Raw genomic sequence first — 20,788 nt, 5'->3', positions numbered from 1 at the left:
CATAGTAGGTTCTGCCATCTTGTGGGCTACATCGGAAGCATAAACGTCACATTTACGCCTCGCGCCAAAAATCTGCCCCCAATAGTTCATGCACGCCTCCTATACGGCAACGGCATTGTGTTGTATGTATTAAAGAAGTTGTACATTAGGTAGATACCTAATGTACACAAAGGTATGTTTCATAATATAAATTGCAACATGTCCGCTGATTATCTGAAACGGAGCGGAGTAGTCCAGATACCTTTGTAAATTCCATACAAAATATGTTTTTTCTCTCTTACTCTAAATCTAAAATAACGCTTACAACACAACAAAACGAATTTTTAACATAGCTTTATTTTATGGCTTATCTAAAATATCTACGGATAAAGGTACATAAAATATTTTATTATCGTCAATATACGTCATGTTCCTGCAATGACATAGTTTCCTAACATTTTGCGACAAATATAATACGAATCGCTCCGTTGTTTACTTGCGTTGCGTCGCGTTCTCATCGGAACAACTTACCCCTGGCACTTTTATCCCCGATCTCCTCTACCTATTAGCAAACCGGTCGTATCGTACAGAATGTATTAGATTCCATTCAAATCCGACTTCGACGTAACAGAGTGTGGAACTAGAAATATGACGTTTATTACGACACTATTACACTTTGTCATTGTAACTCATTTGCATGTAGACGCTAGATCCATTTGAAATTGCTAAATATACTCCGATATAGAATCTGGATATTAGTTTGAAGTATTTTATTACCGTTACACCCTGGTGATAGCATTTGGGTAGAGTCCAAAAAGTAAGTCTTTATTTTCTCTCAGTATTCTTTGTGCAATATAAATTAAACATGCAATGTTTATTTTCTTTTGGGCGACGGAATTTCTTTATTTTGTGAAATTGCATTGTAAATTAACTATCGTCCTACCTACCGGATTTTTTAACTACACGCAACGTACAGTGGTTATAATTATGTAGCCTATTTGCACCACACAAGTACCGAGCGTGAGAAACCAGTAAATTAACTAGGTACGTAAAGGAAGTATGGGAAAAACAAACATACATCGATCTATCACATAACCCATCTTACGAAAGTTTTGAGACGAAACACTTTCTATCATAATCTGTTGTTTGTGGGACAATCTAAGTAGGTATGTATTTTCATTCCAAGAAACTTGGCTCATTTAGTACGTAAAGTTACATAACACATAACCTTATGCATTTCGTTAATTACTTTTATCAGGTGATCAACTGCGTGTCGCATCTCTCCGTAATGAAACCAACGGGCAGCATCTATGTGGAGCAACGCTGCTCACTCAGGTCAGGCAGAATATGGCTCGAATCAGCTTGAGTTTTTACTGGAACGCAGCGTAAGAGCCATATAAGTTTGAACTTAACCAACGTAACTGTCCCTCGTTCCGGTAAATACTCTCCGGATGACTATTTTTTATGTTCTTCTGGCCTAATTAAGCCAGCCTTGTTATTCATATCAACAAGAAATAGTTAATTGACCGAGTAGAGCAATAATAAAAATACAGAAACATAATCATGCATGTAAGTAATAGAATGTGGTCGGTAAATTCGGTAACGTAGGAAGTCATTAACAACAACTGTTTTCAACGTTAGACATAGTGTATATATATTTTTCATAGCATAAACTAGATTTAGTAAGTAGCTTTAGACCTTCGTTTTCCTTTGACGCCGCCACTGCCTTCTCTTACAAATGTGATGTTTTACGTACCGTATGGCGTGAACCGAAAGATCGAACTTACACATTATCCCCAGGAGGTTGCCAGCACTGCCGCGCACTGCGTCCATGGCACGGGCTACGTGCTTCAGCTGAACAATTTCTGCGGGGACCCGCCGCGCACGAGAGTCTTGGACATATTTACGCACGAGCTGTATGATAAGTAAGTCTTGGCCGTAACTGCCGTTTATTTGAAAATGTTGTTTATCCCTCTTGTTAAGGTTGAGAACCAAGCAAGCGCAAAATCGCACAAAGTGGAGCCTTGAGCGTTGCGAGTGTTTTATTATATTTCCAAGTCCCAAGAGGTAACCTTAATATTTGGTGTATTGAAATATAAATGTAAATTAATGATAAGTATTAAATATTGATCAGAAAACAATTCAAATTTTTCATTAAATTACTTTGCACTCTAGAGCATAAAGTGCAACTTTTGGCACTTATTAAAAATATCGGATAAAGATAAAGAGCGGGTGTGTGAAAATTACCTAATAAAAGGTAAGGTAGGTAGGTCAGGTAGGTATAATTAAGTACTTACAGTAATTTCTATATATTATTATCAGAATCAAATAGATAATATATCTATGACATTGCTTTTATCATAATGACACTTAACTATTTCTAAACACGACACTGTAAAAGCGCGCCGACTTATTCTAATCAATTTGTAATCATGCTTAGGAATACTAATTAGGCTTTATAATGCCGCTGGTGGAAAGCACGGCATGCTTACCGCCCTTGTATTCGTCGGACGTCATGAACTTTCCTGATTCACTAGACATTCTACCCCATTTATGAGCGACTCCCCAGTATAAGTAGAACTCAACATTCATAGCAATTAATACGGAATTAGAGCCTCACTTGTATCGGTTTATGTTTGCGTAGTCAATGATTGTTGTGAATACAGGTCATGACTGCTAATATCGACCTTCTGTCTACTTATACTACTTTGCCCGGCAAGGTCACAAAGGTGAGCAAATATTCTTTGTTTATGAAGGCTAACGTGCTGCTTTTAAAATTTTAAGACGCCATAAATTCGGGAAACACGTGAAATAAAGATTAACAATCGTTAAATTTACTATTGCCACGCTAACGTGGTCGTATATTTGACACGTATTTGTATTTTGTATTGTAAACATACTCAGAGCAAAGATTTGATGTGTTTAACTCCAAGTGCATGCAGGCCTAAATAGGTAGGACATAGGTAGGAGTAGGGCGTTTATTTAGTTTTGTCTGCGTCAAAAAAAGTATATCTTACATGAACGTCAATTGCCTAGTTTTGTCTAGTGATTATTAAAGTTTTTCTGCCCACAAACTGTTCTGCCGTTTGGCAGATAAGTGCAATAATTACACTGTAATTTTGTTTGGATTAAATAATTAAAATATTATTCTCTTTGGTTTTGTCTGTTATCTACTTTATGTAGGATTTGGATTCATATGAGTAGGTAGGTACCTATTAAAATATCGCCATGTGACTTTTTGTACGCACCGAATAGAGGCCCCACTATGTAACATTATAGAGACAGAATTAATAAAGTTCTAAATGCAAATGTTGTTTTAGGTATTCACGTGCTCACGATATTGCTTTGCTTCGAGTGGAGCGACTAGATTTTCCAGGACTTAATGAAAGCGTGCTACCTGAACATTCGTTTGGCGCCGGAGGTAGGTATTAGGTATGTAGATACCGGTGCCACCAATTCTATTTTCGTAACTTCAGATTGAGTGGAAAACTTTTGTAATAAGAGTAGATTGATTTGAAGTTATTTTTAGGTTTCTTTAGAAAGGCAATACCGCAATATTTAGCTTAAACTTTAGCTCAGTATTATAGTGAATTCAGTTACCCTCAAGGCAGTATCAGATGATTATGTGAAACGTAATTAAGAACCACCCCAAACAAATCGTCAATTCTACAATATCCCTATTTACTCCTTTAGTTCAGTTATTTATCTCTTACTAATAATAAAAAAAGCCTAGAAAAAGGCCCCTAGCACGATTGCGCTGCGACAATATCACGCGCGTGTGATAGACTGCCGATTTTTTTCCTATATTATTTAGAATGGGACTAGTAGTCCATGTATCACCCGAAAAAACTATACTGTCTCAGAGCAATCGTGCTAGTTTTGATTTCAAAGAAAGCCTTTCCGAGGTAGTGTGATGATAACATAACTACATTTGGTTTTATTTTTCAGGCGAATGTGCAGTATACGGCTACGGCGTTAAAGACGTGTCAACATACGAACTGTCCGAGGCTCTATTGGCAGCCAACGTGAGAATAGTTCCCCTGGACGAGTGCACTCAATCTCTGGGGACCTACATGGCTCCCAATTTCGACAGCGGAATGGTATGCGCTGTCGGGAATGGCGTCGATACTTGTGAAGTAAGTAGAAGTTAAAGATCGGCAGTAGATTAACACATTCACTGCCCCCGACGCACATGTGCGTTCACCGTCATACAAGTTCACGTCATACGCCTCTGGCAGTGAATGCGTTAAAAGCAGACCAGACGAAACACATACATTGTCGTAGTAACTTAGGCACATTATGTATTGACACCCGTTTAGCCCTGTGCCCGCTAAAGGCGTCTACCGACGAGCAGGATTAGTTTTAAATTAACCTTCATCCATTCGAATACGGTTTACGATGGCGCCTTACATTATAATAGGCGTGGCGATGGCGTTCAAACTGTTCAAAGGGTTAAGGTTATCAGAAATAAGGTCACACGCTGCCATATTGATGACTGGTGACTGATAAGTGATAAGATAACCAAGTCGAGTCTTTGGTCGGAGATGAAGATGTTTCTATTATACTTAAGTAGGTAGGGGAAGGTCGGGTAAAGCGAACACCCCAGGCAAAGCGAATTCGGGCTCCCAATCCTAAACTATTCGACTTTGTCGGACCACGCGCCTATATGATGTTCAGGATCCTTCGCTCTATGAGCGGCAAGCGTCACGGGGAGCGGTCGCTGCGAGCGTCTTCGGTGACGAGTCAAAATGTGTTTTTAGAGCAAAGTATTCGATTTTGAAAGGTAAGTATATTGTATGTTTTTTGTCATAGTAATTATCTCGAATTTTAATTCAACTTGCTTCTATTGCTTATTAAAGTATCTTCCTTTTACAACGCATTTCTTTTAAAACGACCCCACGGTTATTTTTTTTACATTCTCAATGTCTTTAACTGACTGAATGGGTAAAGTGGATCGGGCAAAGCGGATAGCGTGTGCACTTTGAATTTATTAGGTAATTTTTTTTATGATAATATTTTGTTACAGATGGTTTATAAATATCAAAAAAAGATCGATCGTGGCTAACATACGTCATGGAAAAGGCTATCAAAACGTGGATTAGCTGTGTTAAAATGTCTTCAGAGATGACGTGAAGACTTATGCTTATGAAATTAGTGAAAATATATCAAATGTTACTTGTAACAGCTTTTTTTAATGAATATTATTGAAATGATCTTATGTTGATTAATTTTCACTTAGTTGTTAAGTTCACTAAAATTTTATGAGCGATATTTGCTTTGCCCGGAGGCCTGTTTCACTTTGCCCGGCACCCTGGGCAAAGCGAATAAAATATCTTCTTTTATGTTTTGTTCAAAATTGCAGCAATTATTACACATTAGAGGCTAGTGTTGTTTTAATTTAAAAGTTTATTAAATGAAGAATTATTATTGACACTTCTTTCATTTCTTCATTGTTAAATTTTTCGGTTAGGTCAAGTCAAACCTTAAGGTGTTCGATATACCCGGACTTCCCCTACAACAAAAAATGAATCAATAACAAGATGATTACCATTCTTCGATGACACGGATAAAATCAATTTAGGGTGACGGCACCAGTAATGGACACGGCACCAATTATGGACATTTTTTACGTTGATCGAATTTATTAAGTAACTGTCCCAACATTTTTCAACTGGCAACACTAAAGCATAACCAATAGACGTTTGAGCTGTCATTTTGACACACGTCACCAAAATCAGCCGTTTTGTTCTAAGATGGCTGCGAAGTGAAATCTCGTTGCGGGCGGTGGTCATGAAAATCCGTTATTGTTGTTGAAATCGTTAAGGAGGTGAGTACATATTTGTGCATGGTGTTATCTTGTGTTATGTTGTAATGAGATTTGATGTTATTTTTATTGAATAATACTATATTGCAAGTAAATTGAGCTAAGTTGAATATGTCCAGTCACAGCAATAAGTTTTTTGTGGGGTTTGTTCATTACTGGATTCGAAATTTTATGAAATTCAGTAATGGACAACTGTCCAAGCTTAAGCTTTTTATTACTTTTTTAGTTTATTGTGTTAAATTATTTAATTTGTTGCACTAAACATTTGAGTTGAGTTGATTTTGTGATTGCTCTTTATTTTCCAATAATGGACGATGTCCATAACTGGGTATTTTTAGTTGTCCATAATTGGGCTCTTTGTTTTGTCTTAGATGGATGGATAAATATGGTCGGACTGCAAAAACTGCCAGGCTAAGGCGAGGCCGACCAAGCCATAAGTCAACAGGTTTATTTTGCTATTATAATCCGTTTTTTATTCATCCTATTTTTCGGTGAGGCAAATAATAGCTGTCACGTGGTACCACAAATTTGATCGGACTGCAAAAACTGCCAGGCTACGGTGAGGCCGACCAAGCCATACGTCAACAGGTTTTGTTTTAGCTATTATAATCCGTTTTTTTTTCATCCTATTTTTCGACAAGGTAAATTGTAGCTGTCACGTGGTACCACAAATTTGGTTGGACTGCAAAAACAGCCAGGCTACGGTGAGGCCGACCAAGCCATACGTCAACAGGTTTATTTTAGCTATTATAATCAGTTTGTTTCATTCTATTTTTTGATGAAGTAAATTGTAGCTCTCACGTAGTACCACAAAATTGGTCGGACACAGGATCCTGCCTACACAGGATTTGGCCGACCACTTTACTTTTACTGTCCGCAAAGGCAGCTATCGTACCATACAAGTTTCATACGATTTTTCGATAAGATTTTTTTGATGATTTTTTTATAACTGTGGTCGGACTGCAAAAACTGACTGGTTATGGTGAGGCCGACCAAGACACGTCAACAGGTTTATTTTAGCTATTATTTTTACTTTTACTGTCCTCAAAGGCAGTTATCGTACCATAAAAGTTTCATACGACTTTTCGATAGGTCTTTTTTCATGTTTTTTTTTTCATAAATTTGGTCGGACTGCAAAAACTGCCAGGTTAAGGTGAGGCCGACCAAGACATACGTCACCAATTCTATTTTTAGATGAAGTAAATTGTAGCTGTCATGTGGTCCAATGAATCTGGTCGGACTGCAAAAACTGCCAGGCTAAGGTGAGGCCGACCACTTTTTTTTTACTGTCCCCAAAGTCAGGTATCCTACCATACAAGTTTCATTCTATTTTTCGACTCATTTGGCTTTTTATTGGTCCTAAAATAACGCATTTAGCATTGCAAAATTTTAAATAAAACCGAAAAACCTTAAAAAAGTAGTCCAATTTTGACGTGTCCCATACTACCCAGGCAAAGATCAGAGTAAGAAAAAAAATATTATTCCAAGACTATTTCAAAGTAACGGCTATTTTTCTGATCAACAATAAACTAATCCTCAATTCTAAACCTTAAACTCGAGTAGTACAGTACAAATTTAATTAAAAACAACGTATTTTGTCCTGTCCTGCAGAATAGCGTACAGCGGAATTTCCATACTACGCCACCGCAGTTTTAAAGGCTTGGCAACATTTTTTTAAACAAATACGATCTGATTTTGAATTAAGGCAACATTTCAAGGCAATAGCAGCCGCCATTTTGTTGAAAACTACGGCAGTTGATGCGCATTATGAGTTTAGAGTGGTCGCGTGGCATTCAGTCAAAAACAAAACTTCCAATACGACGCCTGATTTTAATAAGGTAGGATAATCCTCTACTTAAAACTTTTTAATTTGTTGAACTTGTTATTTATTCGTTATTCCGAATAAATAACACATTCAATTGAAGATCTAATAGATAATTAGCAATTTACATTTTAATGTTGCGTTGTCGTTAATACGTTACCTCCATTACGCCACCATAGCGTGAATGGAAATAAAAAGTGACGTAATGGAATTCTTAGGGTCGTTTCATAACGAAGCTAATTTGCTAAAGGTAATAAATTTATATATTGTGTGCGTATTATAACCTCGTCAGACCCACTGTACAATGTAAAATTACAAGATGTACAGTCACCATCATAACATCGGAGCTGTGGAGGTGGTCACAAATAAAATAATTCTGGTAGTTTACTTTATTTTTTGAAAATGCAAAGCAGTATGAACATTGCCTTATAGTTCCTAAACGCCATTTTGTGTTCTAGCTTACGCCACTGGGCCGACTGGCCTAATATGTCCTGCTATGGCTGTGATGTATTTCTTAAGATATTATATACAATATTCTAACGATTTTAAGATGTTAATTTGTAAAAGTTATTTAACTTTATTATGTATCAGTGATTTATAAATATTTCATTAAAATATTAGTCATTTGTCAAGCTGTAGACAATAATATATAGTAAAAAGCACTGAAAAGTAGCGTAAGGGAAAGTTTTTTGATAAAAACGGGGTTGTTTTGTTTTATTTAGAAGACGTTTATATTTTTTTTTAAAGATTCTTTTGTTTATATTTTGATGAATAAAAATTAAAACACTTTAACCCTTCCTGTATTTTTTTTATCAATCGCAAAATCAGTGACGTAATGGAACCTTGACCTAGCCTGACACGAGATTAATTGCGATTATTTACTGGAATTGTTAATATATCTCAATAAATTTAGTATTTTTATGCACCTCAAACAATAAACTATCTAATTAGCTACACCATAAAATAATTTAAAATATTTCCCAAAGTGGAATTCCACATACGTCACCAACAACGATTTGTGAAAACGCTCCTCTACAGGGTAGGTATATTCTATTTTTTGATCAGGTTTGTTTCATGCAGCCGGCAACCGGACTAAAACTCTTATAGTATAACTTAGAAATCTAAAGGAAAGTTCAAATAGCGTTAATAAAAGTTGATTTGTGATATAATTTGTTTCATTTATGTGTTCAATACAAAAGTGTCCATTAATGGATGTTCATAATTGGGTCCATGTCCATGACTGGGTGTCCATTACTGAATTTTTGATGTCCATCAATGGTGATTTCGTAAATTTCAATTTACATATTTTTTATTAATTATATATTAAACATACAGAATTTTTGGTTTTGTTTAAATGTTCCTCATGTATTTAAGTGCCGAAAAATAAATTACCATTTTTGTATCGTCAAAAAACATCCCATTTTTAAACGAAATTCTAATTTAGTGCGCTTAACATGTCCATGATTGGTGCCGTCACTCTATATTAAAGCCAGGTTTACAGTGTAGGTAATACACTTTTTTCCATTTGGATATAGTTATATTATATCTCTACTCAGGATCACGAGGATTTTGATCCTAATAGGAGAAAATAAATAACATATAAAATCCCAAATTTAAATAAAAAGTGTAGTGTGTGTTGTCAGTTTAAAAAGTGTAATATCATGAATGATTGCAATTCTTAACAGGGTGACTCCGGGGGTCCCCTGATGTGCCAAGGCCTAGTGGAGGGCGTCAGCAGCCACGGGCTCGGCTGCGCCGCCCCGGGCGTACCCGCGGTCTACACCAGTATTAGGGCGCACTTGGCTTGGATACACCAAGTCTTACAGACCTGGGACCCAAATACTAGGACACAGGCTAGGATATGATACCTATATTACCCACTTCATGTACAGTAGTTTTTGAATGCTGACACGGACAAAGTGCCAAAAACATATACACACCACCTTAATTATATGGTTATTGCCCATAAGGCCTTCTATTTCTATACAATATATTTTTGCCATTTTTACCGTGTCGATATTTAATACCTGAAAAGATAGTATGAAGAAGTGTTTGTGTATGAAAAAGTATTATTTTTACTAGTTTAATAGGGTATATGAATGGTACCATAACCCTTAAAGTGCTCATGGTGCTTCTATATTTTACGTGCAATATTTGTAGCATAAGTGCATCACGGAAAAACTACTCCGTCGAAGTATAAATTGGTTAAATATCAATATAGTTCGTCTACTCTTTCATTAATTACAAAGAGTAACGTAATACATACATATATGACTATTTCTCGTCAGAGAAAAAAAAATTAAATTATAGACGACTTGAGGCTAAATTAAGGACTAAATGAAACTATGTAGGAACTTACAAATTCAGAATTCAACCATGTAACAATGTTTATGTAATATAGGCACAATATAAAGAAAAACAAGAATTTGCATACTGTATCATACATTTATTCGCATTTTATACCATTTGATAACATCAAGCCAAAATACATACAGTAAGATAGAATTAATTTGGGAGGCATGCCAGATGGTCATTCGATTTTCTGCCTTAACATAATCGTCATAAAGTTTTTATTACAAACGTATGTACCTATATCTAGACAGCTAGACATTAACAGTTTATTATATTTGTGTTAAGATAGAGGATCGTGTAAACTAATGTAAATAATGTACATCAGTCATCAGCCTTTTTTTAAATAGATATCATTTAACTATTACCATATTTTTGCTTAAGTTTTCTACGCCATCAATTACGACCAATATTGCGGTCCTATTTTGTAAGATACTATCCGGTCCGTACTCACTGCAATAAGAACAGAGTATCTAATGAAGTTATACCGATAAACCTAGGAAACTTCAAAAAAGCGTCAGGCTATTTATAATTACCCTAAGAAGGCCTTGCTTTAGAATAAATCAGGCCAGTAGCACGACACAACACTATTATATTATACTTAAAAACCCGTATCTATTCTACATCTACACGGTGCAAACATAAATATTTACTAATGAACCAATTATCCCTGTAACATGTTTGTATAGGTAATTATAACTTTGATATAACTTATCGAGTTTTCCAAAGCGCACTTGGCAAAAAAGAGTAGAAATTAAAAAGTGGCAACACTGTAGTGTCGTCCCGTTTTATTATATATATTGGTATGAAAGGGACGACACTACTGTGTTGCCACTTTTAAATCTCTACTTTTTTTAGCCAAGCTGTACAATTGTACACTAATATCATGGATTTTGGTTATTTAAGTGGTTCATAGCTATTATCACGCGAATTTTGCATTGTTTTTATTTACTTGTATGTAAATATCGATGTCAACTGACGTTACTCAATTGACATTTGACAATATTTGTTGTATAGGTAAATACATCTAATTTGTGTATTGGTATGTTCCGATAACAATACATGTTATTATAAAAGTATTATACTAGTAATATAGTTACCGAATATAAATTATTTATATTATTATATATTAATGAAGTGTTATAAGACTTAAGTTCCATTCGCCTTATTTATTACCCTTTAAACTTACATGTTAAACACTTTGGTATTCAATTCAGACATTAATTATAAGTTACAGCAGTAACAGTAAACACTGTGTATTGGTCATTTGTGAGTTTGGAACCAAACGGAGTGGTCATTAACAGGCGTTCCCCTCTGTCGAAAAAAGGCGGCCAATGGTCAACCACATGTCAAACACATGTATGGACTGACGTTTATCTGACATGGCTATGTTGACGTTACGTATACATTTGATGTGCCCCTCCCCCGCAAAAACGGCAGACTATTTTGTACCAAAAATTATAGACATGGCGTCTCCGTTGGTTATATCCTCTAAGTTTGTGAGAGTACAAATAACGCACAACCACTTATTTAATATCAATAATAATTTAAGAAGGCCATAGATAAATGGAAGTAAATTTAGTAACACTTAACAATGGTAAGTAACACCAACAACATACATTTGTATAAAGTTAATTAATAACATTTACGGTACACACGCTTTTTAAATAATTGTTGACTAATGGTGACATTACATTACGGAATGCAATTTTATAAAGGTGCGTCCAGACCTGGCAAATGCTGCGCGAGCCGATCGCGAAATGCACGTTCGTAACTATATCGTACTATATATGTATAATTCACGCAGCAGCATGTGAGTTTCCCGGTGCATTCGTCAAATCTGGACACATCTTGTAATTCTCATGAACACTACACATTTATTGCGTGACACGAAGTCGTCCACTCTTGGAACTTTATTAATCCTATGCCTAATATGGTGCCAAAGTGTTCCGAATTCAATTTATTACTTTCCGAAGTTACTAAATGTCGCCACGATATTTATAGGAATCAATCGCGTTATTTCTCTTGCGAAAACCATTTTATATTTATTTATAAAATGGATTTCAAGAAACATACAATCAACAGTTAAGCAAGCTCAAGAGTACATAAAGGTTCACCTAAACCTAAAAGGTATAATATTCCAACTACAATAACATCTCTATAAAATTATCTACCTATCTCAAAATGAACGGAGTTTGTGAACTAAATATTTATACTACTGTACGTACTATATTACTTTAATATACAGGCTGTTTTCCAATCCTTAGCCAAATTATGCGAGGTGACTCAGGTGACTATAGTATGAGAATAATGTTTAGTATGTATGGGACCAACACCGAAATCGCGATAAAATGGGTTGTTCCCTACATACCTATTGGCTGTTCGATATTTTCTATGGGTTAGCCAATTTTTTATTCGCGGTTTCAGGGTGTGCCCATAGAAATTTGGCTAAAGGTTGAAAGAACAGCCCGTATATTAGGCATAGGAACCATTATTTATATTCTTAAGCATATATGACGTTCCACGGGTAAAGGTACCTTATAACGTTCGGCGCTTTTATTATTAACGACACCCCTATTGCGGTGGTACATACACGAAGTAGGGCCCGACCACCGGTGGAACATCACATTCTTGTCTTTAAACTAAAACAATTACACTAATAGTTTTCATGGTCTTCAATCAGTACTATTCACACAACATAGGAAGGTTAACACATATTTGATTTATCGTCACCACGGATTAATAGTATAGAAATATCACTCCATACAATAAGCGGCCGCCGTTTATAATGTAAACAGGTGATCAATCTAAGACTACTTCGCGATATAAAGCTGTTGTCAGCAAGAAAGCATTATCTTAATGAGATCAGCTTATTGTATGAAGTGACATGAAATTTACTAACAAATTACACTAAGTATAAACACAGATACACCACTCTTAAACACGTTTATAAATGTTATTTCTTATTGACGTTTGGCGTGGTATTGGTATCATGAAATTTATGACATTATTTTTGCACGAGATCATCAGAGGATGGACAAAGTGGTTCTCCCCACCTCTCTCGGATTCATTCATTCATTTGTCCATATTTGATAACAAAGAATTATGCAGTAGAATATTAAAAATGGACAAGTTGTAAAATTGTCTGGGCGACTTTCGAGCGAGCGAATATTTCGCTCAGCGGCTAAGTCTGGCAATCCAGCGGGGAAACGCAGCAATAAAATTCATATTAACTATGACAACGGTAATTTCTGTTTTCGAATAGCGTATTTGCTCTGAGTATAGTAGAAATTATTTTTGAAATTTGGGAACAAAAAAATCAACTATATTTACTTACCTATAAACACTTAAGACCAGGTAAACCAAGACCGGGGTTCCGTAGGCGTGGAGCTCGCGCTCTGTGGGGTCTTAGGCGTCTGTGGTTTGGAAGACGGCGACTTCTTGGGGTCCGACGGCGTCGCGGGGGCCGCTTCTTCAGCTTTCAGCTATAACGAACAAAGTAAAGTAATGTAATGAATTTCAGTGTCATTTTAGCCGGGTAAACATAGATCCTAATTTAGTTTTGTTCGCTCAGTTTGTTGAAACGCCACATGGCCTTTACGTCCTTCAACGTAAACGTGTCTGACACACGTTATATGTACTGACTTTTACTATTGTTCATAGTATATTTCATCCTTCATTAAACTATTGGGCAGCGTGTCTGTATATCGACTTTATTTTGTTTGTGTTAAAGTAGAAAATCAAATTTACGCTAAATCATTTATCAGTACCAGGCGTGGCTCACTCCGCGATTTCGTCGCTTTGCAACAGGTAGCTACAATACAAGTATATCCGTTCAACACCAATTTTGGTGGCTAGCCGTAAGTCGCGCGTGGCGCTGGCGCCACCTAGAGGCCACATCTGTCCTGATCGTAACAGACGCGTTTTGTTAGAGAGTGAGTCTTCTGTACCTAGTACTATAATTTATTCTGTGTCAGTACCTAACAAAGTATTGGATAACTTACCTTGCTATTAGTTTTGTCTTGCATATCTTTCTCATAAGCTCGAACGTCGTCAAGAGTCATGTTGTACCAGTCGTCCATCCACGCGAACGCTTGCCGGTGACCCAATAAGAGAATCTCACGTATCGCCTGTGCAAAGGAAGGAAAACGTATTAGTACAAAAAAACATGTACTTATAATACCAAATACCTAATACTACAATTGTGTCGTTTAACTTCAAACTCGGGTAAATCCATTGGACCCTCTCAGCAAATATCTACTCTATAACGTTTTCTTAATACCAAAATCGCATAATCTGACAGATGGATTTACCCGAGTTTGAAGTTAAGCGACTCAATTAAAATACATATTTACAAAAGTTTTTATTTTCGGTCTCATTAGATATTTCAGTATTTCTTATGGTTTTTTTCTGGAATGACATCACGTTTATAACATTGATAAGGCATTTCCGGTATTCGATATGTACCTATACTACATACCTATACTATAGCATATTGATAACATACTCGTAATAATAGTTAATGGATGAGTCACACGTTACACATGTTACGTCTAGGACGTTTTATTTAGTGGGGGATTAATATTTAGAAAAACTGAGAGTTCACTCACGCCACTAAGGTTCCGTAAATTAGGTACAATTTTTTACACGTCATCGTAAACCAGTAATTAGTCGTAAAATGGTTTTACAAATGAAGACTAACATTGCATGTTAAAAACCTTGGAAAAACGGGTTAAAAAATGGCCTCCATCTAGGGTTACCAGATGTCGTGTTTTGCGTGGTGATACGGATTGTCCCGAATTGGTAGCAAGAATCGTAAAGCTTGCTGTTCCATTTGTGCCCAAAAACCTTCGTAGGCCGCGAAATACAAAGCTGCTCGCTGTCCCGAGAACGCGTACAGTCTCGCACAGGAACTCTCCCACCATCCGTGCGCTTAACGTCTTAAACTCATTTCTGTCATGGGCACCAGAAAGTGACCTGTTTGCAAGTCAGTGGACGGATGTGTGTCGTATGTGCTTGAGGTACTGTGAGGTGATGGATGGAAGTTGAATATTTCTTTAATTATATTTTGAATTGTACAGTGCTTTAGTTTATAACTGTTATGCTGTATAACTTTTTTGTAATAAAATAAAATGTCAGGAATTTTAGCCGTTTGTCCGGAATGCGGCCGGAATACGAAAATGTCAGTTGTTTTAGAGAATTTATACTTTTCTATTATATACCTAAAGAGCGTCAGAAAAAATATCCACAAGTCAGGAATTTTGTCAGGAAATCCCAAATTTGGATCTGGTAACCCTACCTCCAATCCTGTCAAGGGTACAATAAACTTACACCCTGCACATATTCCTCGACCCGGGTCTGCAGGCCCCACACCTCGAACTTGACGTGCACGACCTTGTAGCAGCACATGATGGGCTGCTGGGTGTCCCGCCAGCCCTCCACCAATGGCCCGCGCCCTGTCAAGAAAACAAAGAAAATTCATCTCTTTTCCCTGCCTTTCTACTTTTTTTTGCCTCTCTTGCTTTGCTTTTTTCTCTTTTTTAGGCCTGCACTGTGGATCTGAAGGTATACTGATTTTTTAATTTTTTTTTTACTGTTATTATTATGGTTTTTTTTTTGGTCAACAAATCTTTATAAAACTCTTTTTTAATCTCAACATGATCCAGTCTCCCATGCATAAAAAAAACCGGACAAGTGCGAGTCGGACTCGCCTACCGAGGGTTCCGTACTTTTTAGTATTTGTTATAGCGGCAACAGAAATACATCATCTGTGAAAATCCTAGACGAACCGTGGGATACAGCCTGGTGACAGACGGACGGACAGCGGAGTCTTAGTAATAGGGTCCCGTTTTACCCTTTGGGTACGGAACCCTAAAAAGATCAGAGATTTTGTTAATAACATTATACTCTTAAAGCTCAATATTTTTGTAATATAGCCCTCACCTGTTTTCTCAGATTTGAAGAACTTGGGGTCCTCTGCCTCTTTATAATGATGTGGCTTGATCTCGTCATAAGCAATATCCAGAAAATCTACTTCCCGACTGCCTAGTTCCTCGTCAGTTAAACCAAGACACTGCAACAAGAAAATATGAGTTATTTATTCTATAGAGTATGTGCCATCATAACTTAGTTAACTTATAACTTGTGTGTTAATACCATGCGACATAAGGTCTGTTAATGGGTTATACGTCTCGGTGTTAGTACACATTATCTATTCTGAAATAGGTTAAGGCGGTGCAATTAATTTATATATTATAAATTACTATTAAATATACATAACTAGAGCCCGTCTAAGCTAGCTCAGCGCTGAGTTGAGTAGAAAAAAGTGAGGGAGCGTCATTATACATGTCATATTTTTATAGTAATTGGACAATAAATGATATAGGCAAACTTCGTCATTGAAAATGGCATGCAGATTTCTCTTGGTCCAACTCTAGGATCAATAATTGAACAGTCCTGCTGCAAAGAAACTGCAAAGACTTTATGCTGAAAGGTTTTAATAAGGCGGATCCACACAGAATGAGCCGCCTCGCGAGGACATTGCCACGGTGGAGACATGCCTCGGCCGAGGCAATGCGTATAATTTTATACTACAGTTACGCACTGTTTTAACTAAGATATTTTGAAACACATACAAGTAAGAAGACCAGTGAGTTTGTCTTCACTTTCAATCTCACACCAGTTTTGGTTCCTCTAATCAGAAAAGATGTTTTTTTACTAACAGTGAAAAGTGGTTAACTTACATTTTCTGTTGTTCCATTGTTATCTTCATATCTTGTTTGTATTGATATGGAGAATTTTGGGATAAAGGAGCACTGAAAAATAAAGGTTGTTGTATAAAGTAACCAACTAAAAATTTAGTTTTCCTGAATTGTATGGTAAATAAAATTTATCACAAATATTTTCAAATACTTACTGTGTATTCTGTACAGGACCATGAAAAATAAAAAGGTATATTAATAACAATTTTACTTTCAAAACAAAATTTTTGCCTAATTTGAGCACTTTAGAACTGTAACTATATAAATTTTACTTCCAAAACTGTTTTATTTAATTATTACCTAATCTTACTTCTATGTATGTTTTTGATGAAGAAGCTTGACTATTTACTGTGGTAAATGAGTGATAAATATATTATTTTCATACAAACTTGATCAATGGACATATTTGAAGTTAATTCCAATAAAATGAAAATTACAGTCATATAAACTAAATACAATACCAGTTATGGTGAAGGGGTAGTAGTTCCAAGCCTTTTCTGTGATGTAAAATATTTTTGGAGTCATTGACTGTATCCAGTAGGGCAGATGGCTGAAAAAGAGAGGTAGAGGTGAAGAGTACAACGTGTGGCTTCAACTGTGTACATTTTTGAGGCGATTTTTGCTTACAGTTACAATTTTACAGCTAGATTTCAGCATTCAAAGGGTTAAAACACTATGGTACTTTTCAAAAATTAGCCAGTTATTACTTGAACATCATGATTATGTGGTCTTTTTATAAGGATATCGAGCTGGTAGCCGGGTCTCGGATCCAGAGGCTCAACAAACTCACACATGCAACTTATGCGGCAAGAAGTGCCGTGCAGCAATAGGCTTGTATAGCCATAGACGGAAATGCATTGGCCGTCTCAACCGCTCTTGACACAGCGTTGCAACAATCATCCGTCAGGGATGCAGTGGCCATTGATGATGATAAGGATATGATTACCTTGATAAGTGAATCCTCTTCTCCGTATACTGGCCCTGGCCATTGACCTCGTCGTTCACCTGTTCATTGGCCACCACCTCCACGCCCTCACCATTGCTGGATTGCTCAAAACTGTGACGCGCTATCATGTACAGCTGGCCAATACGATACTGCGAAGTACATGGAAATATCATTGACGTATATATCTAAGGACTGGCCTTACGGGCACTAAAAATGGTACTAGTTCAGCGGTGTGACTCACAAATTCCAACCAATCATGTAGACTAACGCAACTAGTTGCGACCAATAGCGCGCGTGATGCGAACTCATCAACCAATCGCGTTGTAGCGGTGTCACACCGCTGTACTGACCCCTGTCATGCCTCATTTTTATTGCCCGTAAGGCCAGTCCCTAGATATCCATGTCAATGGGAAATATCGTAATATTCGTATTAGAAACATCACAATAGCGGCTATTTTTAAATAGAATGCTTACTTGATGGATTAAGAAAAACTCGTGAGTACAAAAGTAGTTTTGCTTTGATTTGTGATGCATGGAGAAAAAAACGTTTTATGAAGATTACTGAAAAATTACGTACCTATATCTAACACTTAAATATACTCTGCCAAAGGTATTATACGGTACGTAGATTGGGATTTAAGCTTTCACAATTAAATGGCGTTTATATTAATTTCAGTTGCAACCAAATTAATCTTATTAATTAAATTAAGTATTTAACTAAAAAATGCTACGATTTACAATAAAACCTACCTCTTCGACCGTCATAGGCATGGATATTCTGTATTCTTTTGTGAGAACCATATTGAAATTGGTTTTATAATTTATGTTATTGTGTATGAAGATTCTCTTTCAAGAAACACGAATTGATAAATAGATAACGCTGAAGAATCTACTGTAAAAATGTAACCATTGAACTTGACAAGGCTACTGTCAAAAGTGACAAAGGAATTTGACATTGACAAGCCCATTTCCGCTGTAAAATGCGGAAAATTTAAGAAATGTTGCCAGTTCATGGCAATGAAATAGCTTAAGGTACAAACATACCACCGGACGGTCTGGCGAACCGATGAGGGCATTTACCGAGGCATGAGGGAAAATAGAAAAATAAAAGTTTCAGTGGCCTCACCGCCTCACAGACAGATTCTACCGAGAAAGCTGCGAAAAATTCAAGTTTAGTTCAGTCGTCATTTAAGGAACTATTAATAACGGCCAAATAAAACTTACTTTAAGTTAATATAATTTATTTATGAATTAATAATAATTTAATTATATTGTGCATTTCCATTCAAGTTATTTATCAGAAGATATACTTAATGCAGAAAATTACTGTCGTATTTGCATATGTGTATAACTTCTATAAGGCTAGCAAGTGAATTGAACCATAAAATTTTAATTCTAGCTCCTATTTCATCCTAGCTCCATTTAAAAATGAATGTTTGCTTGCTTTACATGGGCACAAGGTATTAGGAGTAAATTAATTGATCTACATAGAATAAAAAACAGTTCCTCTAAATGACATTGCTCTTAATACTGGATAAATGGATATAGATCAACCCAATTTATAATATAGCACAATATTATTCATTTAAGAGCTGTATACAATTAACATAATGACCTAATGACACTTAAGTATGTAGCATTGCAAATATTTACAAACATAATGTGCTTAAAATACAAATACAGTTGCCAAATCATCATAATGATATGTTCTTTTCAAAAACAAGTCTACTAAAGCTACTCCAGTGATGTTGTGCAGACCGGTATTCATGGGCAGTGCAGTGAGATCCACCAGCACTGCCTTGCCTGGTTCCAGCGGGCCCAGTTTCCTGTTGGAAATACCACACCACAGCAGACTCGAGTCTGTATTGGACCGTAACTTCAGAATCAGGTCTAAAGTCCTGTCGCTGGCATTGACTATCTTACATTTGAAATTGAAAGGCTCATCGACTGCAACTTTGCTTGGCAAGCTTTCATATGTTAACCTTATATCCCCATAATCAGGAGTAACTCTTTGAAGTTGACTAGTTTGCAATCTTCCTTTCTCTCCCAAGTTTGATCTCCATACAATGTCTAGCTTTCCAATATTCTTTGCTAAAGCTAAAAGCTTTATTTCATTAGCAATGCTTTCCCTTGGGGTCAGGCAATACAGGTATTGACAACTTTCTTGGGGTTGCAATAATGTGACATCGCCAAATACAGAATCTCCATTTTCATCCTCATTCAAGGATTTTACAGTGAATTGCTGTGAGCTCTCCAGTGACACTTGATCAAGAGTGATAGGTCCAGATGTGATGTTCTGAACTTGTGCTTCTAGGTAAACATCATCTGATTCAGCATTGTAAAACTTGGTCTTGACATCAAGTGGTTTCATTACTTCAAATTTGAAGAACTTTCTAAATGAGGCTAGGGTATTGTAATTTGACATGTAGGTTACTTCACAAACTAGGATGTGTGTGCCCAAATCCTTCACTTCGTGGTGTATAACATCGCTGAGTGTGTCGTCTACATCAAGCATAGAGGGAGTCTGACTTTGTTGGGTTGTGAGAGGTATCCTTTGGGAGTTTGTCTGCAGATCTGCCTTAATTGAGACACTTTGAACAGGTTGATTGGTTTCATTATGAACACAAACGTAACAAGAAAATGTTTCACCTAAATAAATGTTACCAAAACTCTGCGGTAACAATAGGAATTGACCAGCTGCCAGTGTCTCCATTTGAGTAACTGCAGTAGCATCATCTTTGAGGAAATTGTTGAATATGTTACCTGGCAAATCTTTTGAATCACATGTCACGATTTTCGGACTTATCAGAGCTGGTTTTGTGAGCCTCATCACCTTTAAGGCTACCAAATGTTCACTACTATCTTTGGGATCCATTTTGTGCTAAAATACCTATTATGTTCGACTGAACTAATGAACTTCAGATTTTCAAACGGATATATAGGTAACAAGTTAGTACTATTGTAATTGAATTACTACAATGTCTACGTATCTCGAATGCATTTATTGCATTTAATTTAATTTCAAGAAAGATAAGATCATAGCCATCATAGGTCACAAATTCTGTGGGTTGTCATGTCATGGTGACACTACTGACAATTTGGAAGCG

The 20,788-nt window shown here is 36.4% G+C and overlaps 3 protein-coding genes across 3 annotated transcripts; 1 reads left to right on the top strand and 2 right to left on the bottom strand.

Moving 5' to 3' along the window:
• Window positions 1-1,224: 1,224 nt before the first annotated feature.
• LOC134669880 (trypsin beta-like) lies at window positions 1,225-9,504 on the top strand (the record flags this gene model as incomplete). The annotated part of the gene is made up of 5 exons (XM_063527498.1): window positions 1,225-1,314; window positions 1,780-1,904; window positions 3,300-3,400; window positions 3,928-4,115; window positions 9,311-9,504. Coding segments are annotated over 5 exons (684 nt in total), but the record flags the coding sequence as incomplete, so codon positions are not given.
• A 546-nt stretch (window positions 9,505-10,050) lies between these two features.
• LOC134670220 (cytoplasmic phosphatidylinositol transfer protein 1) lies at window positions 10,051-18,589 on the bottom strand. The gene is made up of 9 exons (XM_063527940.1): window positions 18,432-18,589; window positions 17,682-17,830; window positions 17,197-17,285; window positions 16,891-16,898; window positions 16,718-16,789; window positions 15,918-16,047; window positions 15,306-15,430; window positions 13,979-14,104; window positions 10,051-13,459 (listed from the first exon to the last, which is right to left on the bottom strand). Exons 1-9 carry the CDS (start codon window positions 18,480-18,482, stop codon window positions 13,322-13,324), a joined length of 888 nt encoding a protein of 295 aa, XP_063384010.1. The 5' UTR covers window positions 18,483-18,589; the 3' UTR covers window positions 10,051-13,321.
• Window positions 18,590-18,960: 371 nt separating this feature from the next.
• Window positions 18,961-20,743, bottom strand: LOC134670186 (trafficking protein particle complex subunit 13). The gene has a single exon (XM_063527883.1). The coding sequence runs from the start codon at window positions 20,554-20,556 to the stop codon at window positions 19,348-19,350; it is 1,209 nt and encodes a 402-aa protein (XP_063383953.1). The 5' UTR covers window positions 20,557-20,743; the 3' UTR covers window positions 18,961-19,347.
• Window positions 20,744-20,788: the final 45 nt, after the last annotated feature.

This window comes from Cydia fagiglandana, chromosome 13 (genome assembly GCF_963556715.1).
Source record: "Cydia fagiglandana chromosome 13, ilCydFagi1.1, whole genome shotgun sequence".
NCBI lineage: Eukaryota > Metazoa > Arthropoda > Insecta > Lepidoptera > Tortricidae > Cydia > Cydia fagiglandana.
Note: the sequence above shows the minus strand (reverse complement) of the source record. Positions and strands in the feature narration are given on the sequence as shown.